General features: G+C 34.3%; 1 protein-coding gene across 1 annotated transcript; it reads right to left on the bottom strand.

Annotated features, from left to right (window-relative positions):
• Positions 1 to 8: 8 nt before the first annotated feature.
• LOC116847946 (neprilysin-2-like) lies at positions 9 to 15,156 on the bottom strand. Its single transcript, XM_032823571.1, has 18 exons — positions 15,137 to 15,156; positions 11,195 to 11,355; positions 10,940 to 11,101; positions 10,650 to 10,733; positions 9,325 to 9,530; positions 3,691 to 4,332; positions 3,501 to 3,593; positions 3,100 to 3,241; positions 2,878 to 3,022; positions 2,324 to 2,414; positions 1,724 to 1,900; positions 1,530 to 1,633; positions 1,352 to 1,410; positions 1,198 to 1,249; positions 956 to 1,023; positions 739 to 875; positions 482 to 649; positions 9 to 297 (listed from the first exon to the last, which is right to left on the bottom strand). Exons 1-18 carry the CDS (start codon positions 15,154 to 15,156, stop codon positions 118 to 120), a joined length of 2,691 nt encoding a protein of 896 aa, XP_032679462.1. The 3' UTR covers positions 9 to 117.
• Positions 15,157 to 20,312: the final 5,156 nt, after the last annotated feature.

Genomic DNA, 20,312 nt, shown 5'->3' with positions numbered 1-20,312 from the left:
TTACATGATACGTATATAATGCATTCCTTTATTAATATCTCTCAATAGCCGGATAAATAATTTTTATGAAACATTCTTAAGCACTCGGCTGACTCGACATGATCCAACTCTTATGAGCTACTTCCAGATATTGCATTTTTTCTTGGGATTCATCGCGCTACCAACTGGACAATTGTAGGCTTTGGCAAAGTCCTCCGAGTTAGAAACAGACCCTATCACTCTTAATCGCCCGGTACTGTGTGAATCCATCCTGGCATGTCGCATTACAGCGGTTGAATCGGTCGATTCGCACCATAACTAACCATAAATATCGCAATTGTCATAATTATAGCCACGCAACATTTAACGATTGACATCGAGAGTATGCGTGCGTGTAGCATGCAAAATCCATCAATTAAATCAATTTTAATTGTTATTCATTCGATCACGTTACCGAACACTGTTACACTATTAATTCGTACTATTCGTGGTGCCCACTTACATTGCCAAAGGATAGGAAGAAGAGTTGATCATTGGTGAGTCCTTCCAGACCTGGCAATACGGCATCCGGTTTTCCACATTCCCTTTCTCTTCTTCGATAAGCTCTAAATACAGTCTGTAATCCCATCGTGTCAGCAATATTCTCGCCCGCTGTTTGGTTGCCATAGTTCTACAATATCATTGATCATTGAGTGCATTGTCACGCGTAATACGTAGAAGTAAAAATAATGTTAATTTGCGAAAGGCAGAGAGCAGTACCTTTAGCTTCTTGTTCGACATTTTGTCGATAGGATAATTATTAAATTGTTCCACAAAACATTCCGCTCTTTTGTTATACGCCTCGGCCATTGTAGATAGCCATTCCATAAAGTCGCCATTCTTATCGTACAAGTGCCCTAAAAATTATATTACTCTTTGCGTTTTAGTCCATCTCATCTTTATACGAAATATAATTTCGCACACGAAAGAATATTACCGGTGTCATCAAATCCGTGATTAACTTCGTGAGCCATGACAACTCCAATAATGCCAAAGTTGATATTTCTACAATGTAACGATGCGTATAAATGTAGTCCCATGTGGAAAAAAATCGTATTGAAAATCATACTAGTATCGGACCGAGATGCCATGGTAAATTAATTGAGAGATACGGGAATTGTTATGTAAATATCTCATCGCGATAGATATATATTTTTACAAACACACACATATACTTACTGTGGTCGGCCATAATCGAAAAGTGGGCTCTGAAAATCCGCTGCCGTGATAGCTGCCATCCAAACGAGAATTAATTAATGATGCCTGGCGATGTTTGTACATCGCGCAACAATATAAAACAAAATAAATAAAATAAATAATATGCATTACATACTTAGGGAATTTCCTTCCATGTCGAAAAGAGCATTCAATGTCACAGGGCTGATCCACCATCTGTAATACGAGATTTTTTTATCGGTAAGTAAGTTATCTAGTTTGCAAATTAAAGCAAAAAGAAATTAAGAGAAAAGCTACGACTTCACGAACGAGATTAAACTAAATTATCATCTTACGTATTGAGAGCTTCATCGTCTTGCGTCAACTTTCGAAGTTTATTCCATTTGTAGTATCTAAGATAACTGAGTGTATTCTCGTAGTAGGATTTGCCAATGATGAGCTTTAAGGGAACAAAATATTTGAGCAAAAAAAAAGCAGCCACTACTTAGCATGTGCATAACGGTAGCTAATAATTTTTTACGTGACTTACTCCTTGAAAATATTGCTTCACGATCGTGCTATTTCTATACCAATCTGGATATCCAATTAATTTATCCATATTTACTAGTTTTGCTAAAACAAAATCTTTAGTATCGTCGTCCATCCAATCCGATTCTTTAATCAAATATTCGACTTCTTTTTGTATATCATCGATCATATCCATTGCCTATAAATAGTCGAATTGAACAAAATTGAGTGAATATAACGCGCATATACGTATTACGGAACACACAGCCATAGATGCAAGAGGTTATCTACAATATCGTTGATAGATAAGACGCATAGATAAATCGCGTTAATAACATCGCGTTTGTTTAATATCAGTTTATCTTTCTTTTTCTCAGAGCTGATATTTTAAATGGCTATATATGTGTACACACACACACACACACGCGTGCGTGCGTGCGTGCGTGCGTGCGTGCGTGCGTGCGTGCGTGCGTGCGTGCGTGTGCGTGTGTGTGTGTGTGTGTGTGTGTGTGTGTGTGTGTGTGTGTGTGTGTGTGTGTGTTGATGTGTGTGTGCGTGCGTGCGTGCGTGCGTGCGTGCATGCGTGCGTGTGTGCGTGCATATGTGTATAAATCACGCTTACTGTTTTTACGATATCGTCTGAGAAATGTTTTCTCACATACTCGTACGCTAGAATGTCGCTCATCTCTACTTCTCTTATGCATTGAGATGATCTGTCAGAAAAATTAATAAATTATTATTTTGCTATATCGATACAGTTTCAATTCATGCTTATAATAAGCCTGACAAGCAGATATATGTACGTCTCTTACCACGATTGCGATAGGTTTTTGCAGGATACGCTGCAGAGCGATTGAAAGTAAGAGATGTATTCTTTTTTCTTTTCTCATGTGTGCTTTCTCGTGCATCTGCGGACTGCAACGATCTTTCAAAGATATTCGAAAGATATTCACTAAATCTCTCTCGAATTTTAATTTCCAAACATGCCAGAAAGTACACAGAGAAAGAAAAAAGAAAGATTCCTAATCTATAGAAACTCTACATATATAACATATTCATCAAAATCGGTCGGAAATACTCTCTCATATATTGTTTCTTTGTTAGTCGTGAATAATTATCACCATGGTCAATAAGCTGTATATAAGTGAATATAATGGATGGAAAAATAATTAAAACCTTTCTCTTTTTTCATCAACTTCTTCAACATCAACTTCTTCAACTTCTTCATCACCAACTAGTTCCCATACATTGTACAATTCTCTCATTTCGCTGGTGGTGGTCTTTATTATTTTACTTAGGAAATTCCAATGTATATAATTTACTGAAACATATTTTGTACAAGCGAATGTATATTCCCTAGACCTATACTATTGCTGTATCTCAATTTTTAAAATTTACCGATTGTTCGGCTTGACGTCTCGTCCAGCAAAGACACAAGAGCCCCAAAGTAATCCGGTGAAATAACTTTTATATCTAAATAACCATCTACGGCCACGTTAGCCTCATCGAATAATTCCGTAATTTTGTATACCCAATCAACCTACAGTGCCATTCTCAATTGTGATTTAATTATTCAATCAACTTAAGTAATCTATTTAACCTTCTGAGGACCGGTTATTTTTTTAACGACTTTTTTATTTTAAGAGCTAGAACTTTTTTGTCAATATCATTGGATTGAATGGGGAAAAAGCTGACACCGCCGTCGCGCCGATATATCGGCTTCCGGCCCTCTAAAGGTTAATCGGAAAATGCGAGAAGATACCACGGATATGAAATAAATATATGAAATGATAACTTACTTTACTGTTGTCGGTTTTGGATCCTTTTTCATCATACCAATTTTGAAAGTTATCAAGCGTCAACTCCAAGTCTTCGCCAGACTCCATAATAATCTATATCACATTATTGAAGTTATTGTTAGAAAAAAAATCTTGGTCATAAATATTTCGACCGAGTAACGCACGAGTAATGTAACGTTTAAACGTTTACCTCAGTTAATTTCAACTGAAACTCGATCAAGTCTTCGATATCTTTATTGATGTAATGCTCCGAGACTTTCATGCCTCTTTCTTTAGCTATAGCGTGAGCTACATTCGAAATGTAATCAGCGTATTGTTGCCGTATCATCCCTTCATAGTCATCATTCGTCTGTTCTGTACTAAACCGCGGCGTCGTTGATGCATGCATCATATCGAAGGCTTTTTTCGTACTCTTTCGTACATTTAACTTATCACGATGAGTAAAACGTTGCGGACGTTTGCTATCAACTTTCGTTATTATTGCTCGTTTTTCTAACCTTTGTTTCTTTTCCGTATGGCTCTCCTTACGCTTCTTAATAATACTGTTACCACTCCTTTTTCCATTATGTATGGATTTTTTATTTTTTCGGTAATTGTAATTCAATTTGTCAATAGATTTCTTCTTCTTGGCTTTTTGATCGTTATTTTGTTCGTTTGTATCGTTGTTGTTGTCGTCGTCGTTTTCATCTTCACTTCCAGGCTCCTGGCTGTCCTCGTCGCTTTGCTTTTCCTCATCGCTCGGGTCACTCTCATCATCATTTACTTCATCGCTATCGTACGTATTTCCGGACCATAGTTTGAACGCACCCGGTGGTAGATGCGGAGTGTCGATCTAGTAACGAAGATGTTTTAATTTTGTTTTAATAATAAAGGAAAGAATCGTACCGCGCAAAAACGTATAAGTGCAAATATTCCCGACAAATCTATCCAATGTGTAACAATTCCCAGATAACAATTTTTGCGCGCAAATGCTTGCGCACATTACGCATGCAAATATTGCACGATATTTGCTTACGTTTTACTTGTAAATTTGTTTAGTCATACATATTGTACGTAAATGGCTAGCTCATATATTACTCCATATACCAACAAATCACACGCAAATAATTTGCATATCGTTAGCCATTTGGTAGTGTTTTGTATGATTCATAAGTAAGACATCTGCTCGTAAATCATTTGCTAATCGCGCAATTCGCTTGCATTTTTAGTCTTACTTTATTGCGTGCAATTTATAAAATGAAAGCATATTACATATACATGCATATATAATATTATATATTAATACATATATTGTTAACGGTCACATCTCATCGACATTGAACTATTGGAGGTAAAACCAAAAATAACATTCAAGTTGACGATTATATCTAATTACTACTCATTTCATAGTAACACCGAAAATGATAGTCTGAATAAAAATCACAAATATTTGGAGATAACACAAAAAATCATACCCGGATTGACGATTACATTCAATCCATATTTAATTATTTGATGATAACACCAAAATACACATACATTGATACATTGATTTTCAGCTTGAACACTTTTAATGCAGTTGGAGACTTAATGTGTCTCCAACACATAAGCGATAGTCCAATGAAAGAAATCGTTTTCGAAAAATTCTTAAAAAATAAATTCTTACTAAAATTCTATAGCCTATATTATATACCATTACGAAAAATATACCGAAATTTTCAGTATTAACCGTCAACTTGGGTGTCAGTTAAGGGTTTACCATCAATTTTGATACCATTTCGAGTGTTATCCTCAAATGGTTGGTTATAACCCTCATTTAGAAAGTTAATTTATATATATACAGGGTGGACCATTTTAATCCATCCAGTCGAATATGTGAAAACCAAGCACGGGAAAGAAAAATGTTTCAGACAAAAGTTGTAAGGCTTAAAAAAAACGCATTCAACAATAGTAGTTATTTGATATAGGATGGCGTCACCAAGGTCAGAACAATGTCAACTTTGCTTTTTTAAATAGAAATACATATTTTTTATTACGGTATTTTATTCAACGTAAAAACGCAAATAACTTTTGCTTGAAAAAATTTTTTATACGACCTCTATTTTCTAAGATATTTACGTAAATATCTACAAGATTATTGGTTTCAATAATTTTTTACTTGAATTCTGTCAACTTTAGCGGAAAATATGAAGAGATAAAAATTGTATATTTTGTTCTCATAGAGCTCTGAGAATTTTTTCAGAATTTTGTGTTAACTTTTTAGTACTTCAAGAAAATGTAAGAAAATGAAGTACTAAAAAGTTAATATAAAATTCTGAAAAAATTCTCAGAGCTCTATGAGAACAAAATATACAATTTTTATCTCTTTATATTTCCCGCTAAAGTTGACAGAATTCAAGTAAAAAATTATTGAAACCAATAATCTTGTAGATATTTACGTAAATATCTTAGAAAATAGAGGTCGTATAAAAAATTTTTTCAAGCAAAAGTTATTTGCGTTTTTACGTTGAATAAAATGCCGTAATAAAAAATATGTATTTCTATTTAAAAAAGCAAAGTTGACCTTGTTCTGACCTTGGCGACGCCATCCTATGTCAAATAACTACTATTGTTGAATGCGTTTTTTTAAGCCTTACAACTTTTGTCTGAAACATTTTTCTCTCCCGTGCTTGGTTTTCGACATATTCGACTGGATGGATTAAAATGGTCCACCTGTATATATATATATATATATATATATATATATATATATATATATATATATATATATAATATATATATATATATATATATATATATATAGACACACACACACAGCATGCATTTCCGCCTCTACTGCATTACATCTTAAGGCTGATATTTCACGTGTCGCACGACAAGCTTTTTGGATACGTTTATTGGTTGACGAACAGAGAATCTATAAATACTCTATTCGCCAACCAATAAACGTATCCGAGAAACTTGTACGACACGTGAAATAACACCCTAAGGGCGGACTCCTGAGGTAATTTGAAGATAAAACTCCTAATGTAAATATGTTGAGGTTATAATATTTTTCAAATTATAAACGATTAAAGTTGACCAATTCCCATATAGCACAAAATGTTGAAAAAATATTGATGAGACGTTACAACGTTGAAGACAGAAGTGCGAATGTTTTTCTGCATGAAATTTATATTGATTTTTCAACATTAATTTCAAGATATAGCTGTAATATTAAATATACATTAAACAAAAAGTACAATATTTTGCAATGTTGCAACAATATTTGAGAAGCATTGAAAATTATATTATTGACAATATTAATAAAAAATTTGTTATGTAATAATAATAATAATAAAATAAATTATTATTAAATTTTATTATATTAATATATATGTATTATACATATTATAATATTCTATTATTATATATATTTTTCTTATTATATGTAAAATTAAAATTCGTTTAATTTTGCGCAAATCCTGAATATTCTTTTATTTTATAATATTCTCTATTATATAGAGTCTGACGCAAGCTGTATCGATAACAAAAAATGCATAAAAAATATTAAACTGAAAGAAATGGTCGAAATCATTTTGCAAATAATTATATAAGCTTTAGAGATATTATTGGGAGTGTGCATTAATTTTAAAGGATTTTTTGGTAAAAATACGGCTTTATTGTGAAAAAATAGTTACAAATTGATCATTCAAAATATTGTCCATCGCTAGCCACTACTTTTTCCCATATTTCTGGTAATAGGTGAATTCCACGTCGAAAGAACGACACATCTTTTGAGGCTATCCACGAATCGACCTATTTTTTGGTATCCTCATAAGAATGGAAGCGCTGCTCAGACAGGCCATGAGTCATCAAAATAGGTAGTAATCGGAAGCAATATCTAGAGAATACGACGGGTGTGGTAGGACATCTTAGTTAAGCGCTTCTTCCCTTGACTGGTTTCGCAACATGTGGCCGAGCGTTATTGTGGAAAATCACTTTGTCGTGTTTTTTCGCGTAATTTGGCCGTTTTTGCTTCAATGTTCGGTTCAATTGCATCAATTGTTGTTGGTAGCGTTCCCCAGTGATGGGGGATTTCGTTGGGTTGGAGCAGCTCATAATACATTACACCCAGCTGATCTCACCAAATACAGAGCATGAGTTTGGCGCCATGAATATTCGGCTTTGCCGTCGATGTTGATGGTTCGCCTGACATGCATCATGATTTTTTGCGCTTCGGATTATCGTAGCGTATCCATTTTTCATCAACCGTCACGATACGATGCAAAAAACTTTTTCTTCTGTGTCTTTGAAGCAACAATTCACAGGTCATTTTGCGCCTTTCGACGTCCCTCGGCTTCAACTCGTACGGCACCCAATTTCCTTGCTTTTGAATCATTCCAATAGCCTTCAAACGTCTGGAAATCGTTGACATTTAATGATTCTGCAAGTTCTTCTTGCGTTTCACTCGGGTCTTGATCGAGTGAAGCTTCCACTTCCTTATTTTCAAACTTGTTCAGCTGGCCTGGACGTTCCTTGTTTTCCGTGTCAAAATCACCTTTTTTATAGCGTCGAAACTAATAGTCTGTTCTTTTCAGTTGCACTGCTGAACTGATGCAAAAAGTTAAAGTGAGAAAACATATACTTATCTCACTTTAACTTATTGCACCAGTTCAGCAGTGCAGCTGAAAAGAACAGACCACAGTATTCACATATTGAAATCGATAGTAATGGCGTTGGAGCATGAGTCACTGATACGCCTCTAGCCAAATATTGAAGGAAGGAAGGATATTGAAATCGATGGAGTATTATCACCATAAGCTAACGATAGCATTCGTTGACTTTCAGCAGCATTTTTCTTCAAATGGAAGCAAAAAAGCAAAGCTTCCCGCAAATTGCGTTTTGTTGGCACAAAATTCGACATATTCAATACTCAAAATAACAATGTCGTTTACACTTCGACAAAATGACACATACTGAAAACTAAAGCCATATGATGGTGCTTTGACATGAAGGTAGCAACAATATGGCCAGATGCGATATAGTACTAGTTACGCCATCTCTTGAAAATCCTTTAAAATTAATGCACACTCCCAATAAATAAAATAGATAGGCGAATAAACGCGCGTATTTGCTATGTATGTTATAAAGTACTGTGAACACTGTAAGTACAGATTATATAAGCATAAATTGTAAGAACATCGTTGAAATCACTGGAATCACCGCGTGCCGCTCGATCGTCAGGTTAAGCAACACTTTAACGCAGTCAGGATATGGATGGTGACCGGCATACCGCTTTGTATTCGAAATTATCGAGGGAAAATTCGCGAAAGTTTTAGAGTGTGTTTGACAATCTTCGGTTCCTAGTAGTTTATAAGACATGAGAAAATTAGGAATTAGTTTTTTAGAAAAGCTACGCGGAAAACTTTTAAGCGGACATTTTTACATTATATCAAGGTTTGTACAAGGTTGATTCAATGTTTCTCAATGTTACTGCAATATTGACATTGTTGTAATTCAACATTTTTTCAATATTAATTCAACATTACTGTGCTGTATGGGTCATATTGACTAAAGTATGCGCGCTCAGTTACTTCACACACAAGCTTAGCAGAACTAACTCAAGCGATACGCACCCAAATCACTTGTTGATCTTGCTCTTATTTTACGGGTTTATGAAGAGAGTATTGCGCGCAAATTTTGCTAGCCATTTGATGCTTTTATGACGACGCACATGGATATGTTTTTGCTTGCTCAATATGAGCAACCATTTTTGCACGTGCTTTGCTTAACATTTACGTGCAAAATATTTTCTAGGTTGTGTTTTATGAACGCATTATATGTAATATATTGTGACAATTACATGCACTGCTGTCTCGGTCTCGTTGTAATTATATACGCGCACGTCATGAAAAGCGTTTCTTCCCATCAAACGCACATATTGATCATCCACTTTTTGCCAGCTATATTCCTGTTCGTCCCATTCATCCGGATCCATTATCATCGGCCAGCCGCCCATACGCGATACAGTAGAAACCAATGGCTCGAGTCCTCGCCTATCCATCGCATCTGAAAGTATTGACGTGTTAAGGGACGTTTACATTGGAAGTAAACAGTAAAAAGTAGGAAGTAAGAATAAGAAATTGATCAATCATAGTTGATTATTCTTCTCACATTCGACTGTGGTTGGTCAATTTCTTACTCTTACTTCCTACTTCTTGCTATTTACTTCTAATGTAGACGTCCCTTAAAGCTGGTGGCACATAGAAAAACTTAAGCAGTAAGACGTAAGCAATAAGCAAATTGACCAATCACAGTCATTGATTCTTCTTACGGTTAAAAAATCAACGACTGTGATTGGTCAATTTGCTTACTTCTTACGTCTTACTGCTTAAGTTTTTCTGTGTGCCACGGCCCTTAATAGCGAGCACCCCGAACGCACTTTAAGTCCCGATCTATAATAGGTATAGTAAGCTTTAAGTCTTAAGAAATTGACCAATCACAGTGGAATTATAGAGGAATAATCAGTTGTGATTAGTTAATTTCTTACTACACCTTAGAGATGCCCGATTCTTAATCGATTCGATTGTTTCCCTAACAAATTTAGGGAAAAAGAGTTGTTCGTGCTACTTGCATATTTCATACTTTTCGCTTTTAAAAAAAGATGGACGTCTAATTAGACGCTTGGAAGAAACAATCGAGTTGGTTGTCTCGTTTTTGCTTCTTCGAAACATTCCAATATACTTCTTTCTTAAATATGAAAAGTGCGAAGAGTGCAAACAACACGAATAATGACTTTGCGGAAGTCCGCGCGACAGCCAATCAATATGTTATTTTTCCGTAAGAGCTAGAAGGTTATTACGGAAAGCAGCATATTGATTGGCTGTCGAACTTCTGCCGTAAACTTCTGCCGCGCGGCAAGCATTATTGCGTCCTGTGTGCAGGAACCATAAGTCTATTTTTGGGGAAAGAATCGAATCGATTCAGAATCGGGCATCTCTACTACACCTATTGTAGATCGGGACTAAAGGATCATCTGCAATGGAGAATCGTACGCCGTAGCAGTAAGAAATTGACCAATCACAATCGATTATTCTTGTAAAAATCCAATATAATTTCTTACTGCTTCGGCGTACGATTTTCCATTGTAGATGGCTCCTAAGTATTCGAACATTCTATCGTATTTACCTGTATCCATACAAGCTGTATACCATTTCTTCGCGAGCTTCACCGCCAAAAGATCATTGTCCTTGTATCCTTCCTTTAAAATGTCTGTACAACTTAATATTATTAGATTTTCCCGCGCTAACTTCGACTGTACGTATAATTACTGCGACATTCGTAGATCTAGGCCCCTATTTTTGAAATTTTTGCGTATACGTAATTTTCATTACGCAGCTATTTTATGGTATGATTAAACATGCGTAGTAAAACTTACGTATACGCAACTATTTCAAGAATAAGGGCCCAGATCTTACCTTCGATTTGTCGATCGACATTCTTTTGAAGCATATGCCATAAGCTCCACGAGCGGCTTCCTTTTGGAACGGGATTATGTTCCGCCCATTTTCCACACGCGTATTCGTAAAAATCATCGCACGGATCCGCAGATTTGTTCATACTTTCTAGCATTACTTTAGCTGACCAAGGGAAAGAAAAGCAATGATTGGATAATGATTGGAATTTTTTTTGCACTGTTTGGACAGCCAGAGTTGTTTCAACCGAATACTTACCGATTTTTTTGCATTCCTCAGTTTGGCACACAGTCTGAGTTTCTTCCTTATTATTTTCGTTTGCTTTGTTATTCAAACCGAACAACCATGCTAGATTCGAAGGATATCGCTGAACTTTTAACGGCGTAACATTTTTCGACAAAAACACACTTACGAACACACTAAAAGGAAGGCGTCAAAAGAAATGTTAAAAATATATTTTGTTTTTTCGCAGAAATAGCACGAAATATATAGATATTCATGTGTGTGTATATGAGATGGTAATATGAAACAGAATAACGTTAATCAAGGCTGATTTTTTAAACAACTGCTACGATTAGTTATTGGGTTGTTGGAAAAGTCATGACACATTTTTGCAACAGATGGTGGTAGTTCATTGTTGGAAGTTAAGAGTCATTCGCATCTATGTTATTGCTGTTATTTGACAGCTCTATAATATATAGATTCTAGCATTTAAAAAAAAAATTGAATAGTTCTAGCTTCATTAAAAAAAAAATTAAACGATTTGGTTGAGTTTTTGAGATTTTATAACAATTTGAAGATGGGAGACCAAACTGTGCATTTTCGCCATATATTACTGTTTTACTTCCGTAAAAGGAAGAACGCGCGTGAAAGTTTGTGAAAAGTTGCGTAAAGTTTACGGTAACAATGCTGTACGAGAACGTCAGTGCCAATGATGGTTCACGAAATTCCGTGCTGGTGATTTTGATCTCAAAGACGCTCCTCGATCAAAGAGGCCTATCGAGGTTGATGATGACAAAATAGAGGCATTGATTGAGTCAAACCCACGTTACGCGACACGAGAGATTGCAAAAACATTAAACATCCATCATTTAAGCGTTCACAACCACTTGAAGAAGCTGGGATACGTAAGCAAGCTCGATATTTAGGTTCCTCATGAACTCAAAAAGTTCATTTGACGGCGCATATAAACATCTGCGATATGCTCGTAAACGTGAGGAAAACTATTCTTTTTTGAATCGACTGATAACTGGTGATGAGAAGTGGATTGTTGTGCGCAACAATGTAGTGCGCAAACAGTCTTGGTCCCGACGTGATGATGTGCCTCAAACGACATCGAAAGCAAACATTCATCAGAGGAAGATTATGTTCTCAATGTGGTGGGATTTTAAAGGTGTCGTGCTTTTTAAGCTCCTACCAAGGAACCAAACAATCAATTCGAATGTGTACTGTCGGTAGTTTGAACGAATCCATCATCCAGAAACGTCCAGAGCTCGTTAATGGTAAAGGAATTGTATTCCATCACGACAACGCGAGACCACATACAAGTTTGATCACCCGTCAAAAATTATTGGAGCTTGGATGGGATGTGTTGCCACACCCACCATACTCGCCTGACTTTGCGCCGTCAGACTTCCACTTGTTTCGCTCTCTTCAAAAACTCCTTACGTGATATAACGTTCAATTCAGATAAGGCTGTAAATCAGCACCTTGTTCAATTTTTCGCCGATAAAGACAGGTCCTTCTATGAACGAAGAATTATGAAACTCACTGAAAGATGGCAAAAGGTTATCGAACAAAACGGGCAATATATCATTGATTGATCTTTGTTCTTTATATAAATAAATAACCTTTGAAAAACATAGAAAAAATACGTCATGACTTTTTCGACAACCCAATAGTAACTGAAATAAACATAACTACATTAGACACCTTATCAAAGACATCAGTGTTGTTTATAACGTTAAGAGAACCCTACTGAAAAATTTCTGTTGAGATAATAGAATTCCCAATTTAATTCTCAGTTAAATTCTCAATTGAATTCTCAAATGCGGTTTCCGCAAAAATTCGCATGTAAGATCTCAATTGAGATATTTGTATCTGATGGAAATAATTTATTGAAAATATAATGAACTTTTGCTGAAATGCTTTTGAAAAGCATTCACAATTTTGACCAAATTTCATTAAAATTTCATTACAATTTCATTAATATTTCGATAATATTTAATTAAAAATATAGAAAAATTCAGTGAAAAATCATTATTAATTAAAATAGATTGAGAAAAGTATAATGAAATATTATTTTGTCTAAATAATAAAAAAAAACTGGCATTTCATATTTTGTGTCGTTTCATTTATTCGTTAGATTCGCGTGAGATTCGATCCCGTGTCACACGGTCACCACCCATCTTTAGATAACTATGCGCTAGTTCAATGCCTAACCTCACCGATCGTACGGGAACTGATATTGGTACGGGGATGGTAATGCGCTGTAACAATATCGTGGTGGATTGTACAATATACTCTTATAGCGTTTGAAAATGTAATGACATATTTCCCAGTAAACATGCATGTCTAAAAGATGTCGAAAAGTTATCTAAAAGACGTCTTATGCAACAAAATGTTGCATAAGATAACTGGGTTGTCGGTAAATGTTTCAAAGAACATAACAACAATCACAATGCAATTAATATTGATACAATGTTGTATAACTAATCAAACTTTAACATATAACAGAGAGAATGTTCCTTCTTTCTCTCTCTTTTGCGAGCACGTTATATGTTTAAATTTAATTAGTTATACAACATTGTATCAATATTAATCGCATTGTGATTGTTGTTACGTGTTCCTTTGAAACATTTATCGACAAATATATCATTACATTTTTTAACGCTGTAAGAGTATATTGTAAATATAATCTACCACCCTTATAGAAATATCATACTAAGAATCATTGATAATTACCTATTTTCAGTATTAAAAATACTGGATAATAAGTAATTATCAATGATTCTTAGTATGATATTTCTATAAGGGCACGATATCGTTATATCGCACTGGAATTACTAATTCCAGCACGATCGTTGAGGTTTAGGCATTGAATAGCGCATAGTCATTTAAAGATGAGTGGCCGTGTGACACGGGATCGAGAATCCCACGCGAATCTCAGGAATAAATGAAACGATACAAAATATGAAATGCTAGTTTTTTTTTATTATTTAGACAAAATAATACTTCATTATACTTTTCTAAATATTTTAATTAATAATAATTTTTCACTGAATTTTTCTACTCTCTTAATAAAATATTATCGAAATATTAATGAAATTATAATGAAATTTTAATGAAATTGGGTCAAAATTGTAAATGCTTTTCAAAAGCATTTTAGCAAAAGTTCATTATATTTTTAATAAATTATTTCCATCAGATATAAATATCTCAATTGAGATCTTACATGCGAGATCTTTTTGCGGAAACCGCATTTGAGAATTCAATTGTGAATTCAACTGAGAATTGAATTGGGAACTCTATTGTTATCTCAACAGAAATTTTTCAATAGGGATAACTTGTGTTCAGAAGCCTAAAGGACTTGTATATAATTTCCATTATATTGAGTTTAATTTTAATAAAAAATTTCTTTATCTTTATTTCTAACTTATGTTTTTTTACATTCTCAAAGGAATTCAAATACAATAACAAAAGCTATCTGACATCAACAACTTAATAAAAAGTAAAATTTTCTATCTTCATATATGTTTCGTATTACTATCCCATTTTCCAAGATCTTATATCTAGTCCACCGTGTTAAAAAAAACTTTTTACTTTTTGAACAGTTTATTTTTTTTCCTAATGTCTATTTTAATACATTATAAGAGATATATTTGCTACCATTTCTGATAATTATTGATGTATAGTTGTTGCATTTATTATTGAATTTTTCATCTAAAGCAAGAAATGCCATCCGTACTATCACTCTCTCTCTTATGACAAACGTTTATGAAATTTAGTTAAAAAAGAAAATACATTTCTTTCTTTTTTTTTGTTTGAAAATTATTGTATGCACGCAATACATACACATATATACATATGTACATGCCTAATTTTTATTAATCTTTTAAAGAAATATACAATATAGAGAACATTGACAAAATATTTACAAATAATGATGCATTTAAAGAATCGCTGTTACCAGTTACTTACAAAAGAGCAAGCCACTTCATATTCGCAGAAAAACATATACGTCACTGATGCAAGGCTCAATTGCACTACACGCCAACGTATCGTTACGGTGTCTTTGCGGCAAAATGAAAATTGCACTTGTCACGATTTACTCTTTTATATATTACTGTTTCAGCGGAAAGACCTTAGAATGGACTTGTTGATACTGCAAGCATAACGAATTGATAACGCCGAAGGCCAGCGGGGTATCTTTCATCCTGCAGATTTAAATGGTGAAACTGCACGAATGTTTCTGCAAAAACAAAATATAAAATTTAAAGAGCCGGAAACTATTTGCTCAAAACCTTTACTCATTTTCTTGAAAAACTATTCGCATTGGAAAGTAAAAGTCGACGTTAGAAATCTCCCAACTATAGATATGCAACAACTAGAGACTAGCAACAGCTAAAGACATATGCACATGTAATGCAGCTGCAAACACAATTCTTATCGTGGCTAACGGAATTCCACATATCAATTTAGATCCGGGAGAGAAGGACAACGTATGTTATACAATGAATTATCTTTCTCGAAACATCCGCCATGATTCTACGTGATTTCGAATTATTATCGAATATATATATATATATATATATATATATATATATATATATATATATATATATATCTTCTATATATTATATCCCACATAGCATAATATTACATAAGCATATAATATTACTGTGTAATATTTCCATAATATTGCAATATCGCAGAAATATTATGGAAATATCACTGTGATATTGTATATATTATGTGCTATATGGGATATCTTGTATATAATGTAACTCAAACAAAATATAAAAGTGGATATAGAATATTAATTTGAATTGCACGCTGCATTTTGCATCAAACAAATAATACAATACTCGGAAATATATATTAAGAGTATTTCAAAATATTTTCTAAAATTATTTTTTACTCTTAAATATCTGTATTTACAAAAAATATTTTGACATGTACTTCTCGATATATATTTTGACTTCTATTTATGTGATCTTTTTCGTAAGAGTATTAGATACTTACTGAGTATTATATATACCCAGTAAGCAAGGAACATTAAATTAACGTTTAGAAACGTTGACTTCATGTGCATTATTTGGACATTTTTTAATAATATTGCATTTATATTTTTCATATGCTATTTTGTGATGATGCTTCTAAATGTTGTTTAAATGTTTTAAAAACATTACAAAAAATATATTTTTCAAATATTACTTTAACACTTATTTGAGGTCAATGCCCCGGATAGTCAAGCCTGCAAAAGTCAAGTTTTGCTAAGTGTGTGCTGCATATTATGCTGACATAATTTTGGCATTAACGAAGCATGATCTGCTATGTCAGATAGTGCGTGTATAAAATGTAACAGAAATCTAACAGAATCTGCATCATGATATGATGGCAAAAATAGTGCAAAAATAAGACACGATATGTCAGCAGAACAAGAGAAAAATTTAAATATTAAGTGCAAACATAATTTTTTTACATGAAACAGCATAAAATTGAACAAAGAACGATGTCATATCATGCAAACAGAAAGACATTAAAAATCAAACTAATTAACCCTAACAGCACGGGGACGTTCTGAGGACGTTCTGAGTAGATCGCAATGCGTATATTGCGATCATCTCAGAATGTTCTCATATGTACTGCGATCGACTGAGTACATTCTGAGTACGTCTCTATATCTGGGGTAGCAGCTACTATAGAATTTCTCTGCGAATGTCGTGCGAACGTTCGCAGCGATGTCGGCAATCTCAGGACGGAATGAAAACGGGAAAGTTCGGTACATCACGTATAGACGCACACACACATGTGCAGCTAAGCGCGCGCGCTCATATATAGGTTAAGTTAGGTTATTAATTGGATATTTTTATTTCATTATAAATTCGTTTTTATTAATATAAGTTCTTTTACAAATGAATAATATACTCTTTTATTGAGATTATTTATAACAGACTTTTATAAACACAAATAACCTAATTGCGATTCATCGCCTCCGCGGCGTTCTCGGCCGTCGGTGAGCGACGCTTTCAACTACTTGGAGTCGATGGGAGCCAGCGATAGCAGAGAATCTTACACTAAAAACCTTTACTGCTAATGGCATCCTCACCTAAAACCAATAAGCAAATGCTATGCGGCTTTGCAACCTAGGATAACCTCAAACTCTATCAGAATATTTGTATAAAAATTTCTACGAAATATTAAGAAATATTATGTAATTTATATGTAAAAATTGTTTCGCTAACTTTATTCAATATTTTATTGAATTAAAATTAAGGAAGAAAAAGGATTATCTTTGATATTAATTAGATCGATCAATCGATCTGCCTCGTCACTGCTCGTCACCACATTAATGGGCGGTATCCACGCTACTCGGCTACCGGAAAAAGATCGAAACAGGAATGACGTATCAGATGGCGTTAGTATACGTACCGTTTCTGTACCTTGAGTCGGTACCTGAGAAATACGCGCGCGATACAAATGCGTACGTATCATTTCAGTCAAACCTGAGAATGTACGCACGCGATAGAAAAGCGTACGTATCATTTCCGTATCCCTGAGTGAAATCTGAGAACATTCGCGTACGAAAGAAAACCGAATGATACTATAAGTGACGTTCTAGCGTTCAACTTAGTACGTCACAGATGACCACAGTACAATGAGTACGAAAATGGGATGATACGCAGTACGTCGCGTGCTGTTAGGGAAGTAACATTATGAGACAGCAGAAACGCGGCAGAAATCGATCATGACGTTTGAACGACGTATTGTTTGAACGTAGCAGCAGAAACACGGCAAGAACACAGCACGAAATGTGATTTTTTTTAACGGCTCTACATTTACACCTTAATATATTAAGTTAAATGCTAAATATACAATAGCTAAATGCCATCTAAGTATGTGTTTGCGACAACATATGGAAATATAATGTTATTAAAGTTTCCTTTGATATTTCTCTCTCTCTCTCTCTCTCTCTCTCTCTCTCTCTCTCTCTTTCTACTTTTATATTAAAAAAAGTATATTTAAAAAAGACATTCTCTTTAGATATTAATGCTTTCTTCAGATGAAGCATTAATAAACTTTGAGATAAAGTTCGCGTCATTTTCTGTTATACATCATCACAAGAGAATATACAGTTAAAGAAAGCACGTACTTAGATGGAATTTAGCTACATTATATATTAAGATTATGTTAGATTATAATATAATATTAGATAGATTAGATAAGAATAAATTTGTTTCACACAGCAGAGATGTCCAAAATATATCATAAAGATATCCAAAAGATATATTTGGGATATGTGATATCTTCAAGGTATCCCTATGATGTATTTGGGACATTCTTGCTGTGTGGGATACAGCATATAAAATTTGTATGACACTTATACATACATAATAAATTGCTCAAAGTAATCTAGCAAACACCAAGTTACATAAGTAACTGTCAGTTACAATTTTTCACTCAACAATAACTAATAGCATGTTCGACTGGCTCTGAGTTAACTCATTCTGGGTTATTCAGCCTACGTTTATTGTTTGAACAAGTACTTATAAGCTTTATGATTGGCTAGTAGAGATTTATGACGTCATTAATCGCTCTCGGAGCGATTAACCCAGGGCCAGTCGAACACGCTATAAGTTTACACGGCAGCTTAAAACCAGTTTAGTAACAACCGTATTTAGTAAACTCTCGCATCCGATTGGTATATTCTTTTAGATTTAGAAATATATTCCAATCGGATTCAAGAATTTACTAACTACGGTAGTTACTAAATCGGTTTTAAATTGCCGTGTAAACTTAGTATTGTAGCTGTTTATATTGTCGAGTGAGAAATTATAACTGTTTTGTCCCACAGATAGCACAGAGAATTCTAAAAGAATTCAGTCGTATGTCACCTTCTGGCGATTGATGATTGATGATTGAAGATTAGATTTTGACGAATCAATGAGCTTCAACTTTGGCTTGCTTTGTTCCAATTGGTCAAGTTCCAATCATCATTCGCCAATCGCTAATGTGATACGGGCTTAAGAAAAATCAGCGATTGTGATTGGTCAATTTGGTTTGCTGCTTACGTTTTATTGCGTAAGGGTGCTATTTTACATGTCATACGACAAGCTTTTCGGATATGCTTATTGGTTGGAGAGTATTTCTAGGTTCTCTGTTCGTCAACCAATGAACGTATTCAAAAAGCTTGTCGTACGACACGTGAAATATCAGCCTAAGCATTTCTGTGTGCCATGGCCCTTGCTGCCTCAGTTCTTGCTGTGCGGCAGACGTTTCGTCTCATATATAGAATAGATAGCGAGCAATTTTTTTATTCAATTTATATTACTTTTTTTTTAATTTTATCGCCAGTTGTATACATCTTTTGTGCCTGTTCCTTTGGTTTTTGATTTGGAGTCAATTTTTTGTCGATTACATATTAATGTTGATATTGGTGATTCATGTATGAATCGTTTTCTTTCACTTACACAGAACAATAGCCTAGTGTTAAACAATGATAAAGTTTGTGATAAATTAAATTCTCATTTTAAATTAATGTTGAGTAAAAACAAATATATTAATTATAGTATTTTCTATACTGGGGTGCGTTCGAAAACATCACCCGTGTGTATTTTGTCACACTCAGATCGTTCGAAAACCCCTAGTAGGCACACTGACCATGCGACCATGGCCGTTCGAAAACCGTATTCCGTGGACCACTCGTGTGACTTTTCTCCACTCTCTTTTGCGCGTGTGAATCGGTGGAGATGGTGGAGAGTGCGCAAAAAGTGCAATACAGTATGAAATTACTAAATTATTTATGGTTTTTTGTTCTTCGAAACATTCGTACAACCATTAGCCATCACGGTAAGATAAAAAATTTAAATACAGCAGTGTAGGTTAGCCAGGTTTAGGTTTATTTCTATAGTGATGTATATTGTCAGAATATTGTCTTTAAATATAAATAAAGCTTATTAAGCTTTTTGTATTTTATAGGTTCTGAAATTTTCTTACGAGATACGAGGCACGTTAAAAGTCACGAATCAGTAACAATTTGTGAAAAAAAATGGAAAATTTAATCTCGGGTCGTCATATTTTATGCATGGATATTTAAAAAAATATACAAAAGGATGACAAGGGAAATGTCTATATATACGATGTTAAAGGTAAG

This window comes from Odontomachus brunneus, unplaced genomic scaffold, assembly GCF_010583005.1.
Source record: "Odontomachus brunneus isolate Ranch 3 - 2012 unplaced genomic scaffold, Obru_v1 Obru_scaffold_085, whole genome shotgun sequence".
Taxonomy (NCBI): Eukaryota; Metazoa; Arthropoda; class Insecta; order Hymenoptera; family Formicidae; genus Odontomachus; species Odontomachus brunneus.
This window is presented reverse-complemented; position numbering and strand designations above follow the sequence as displayed.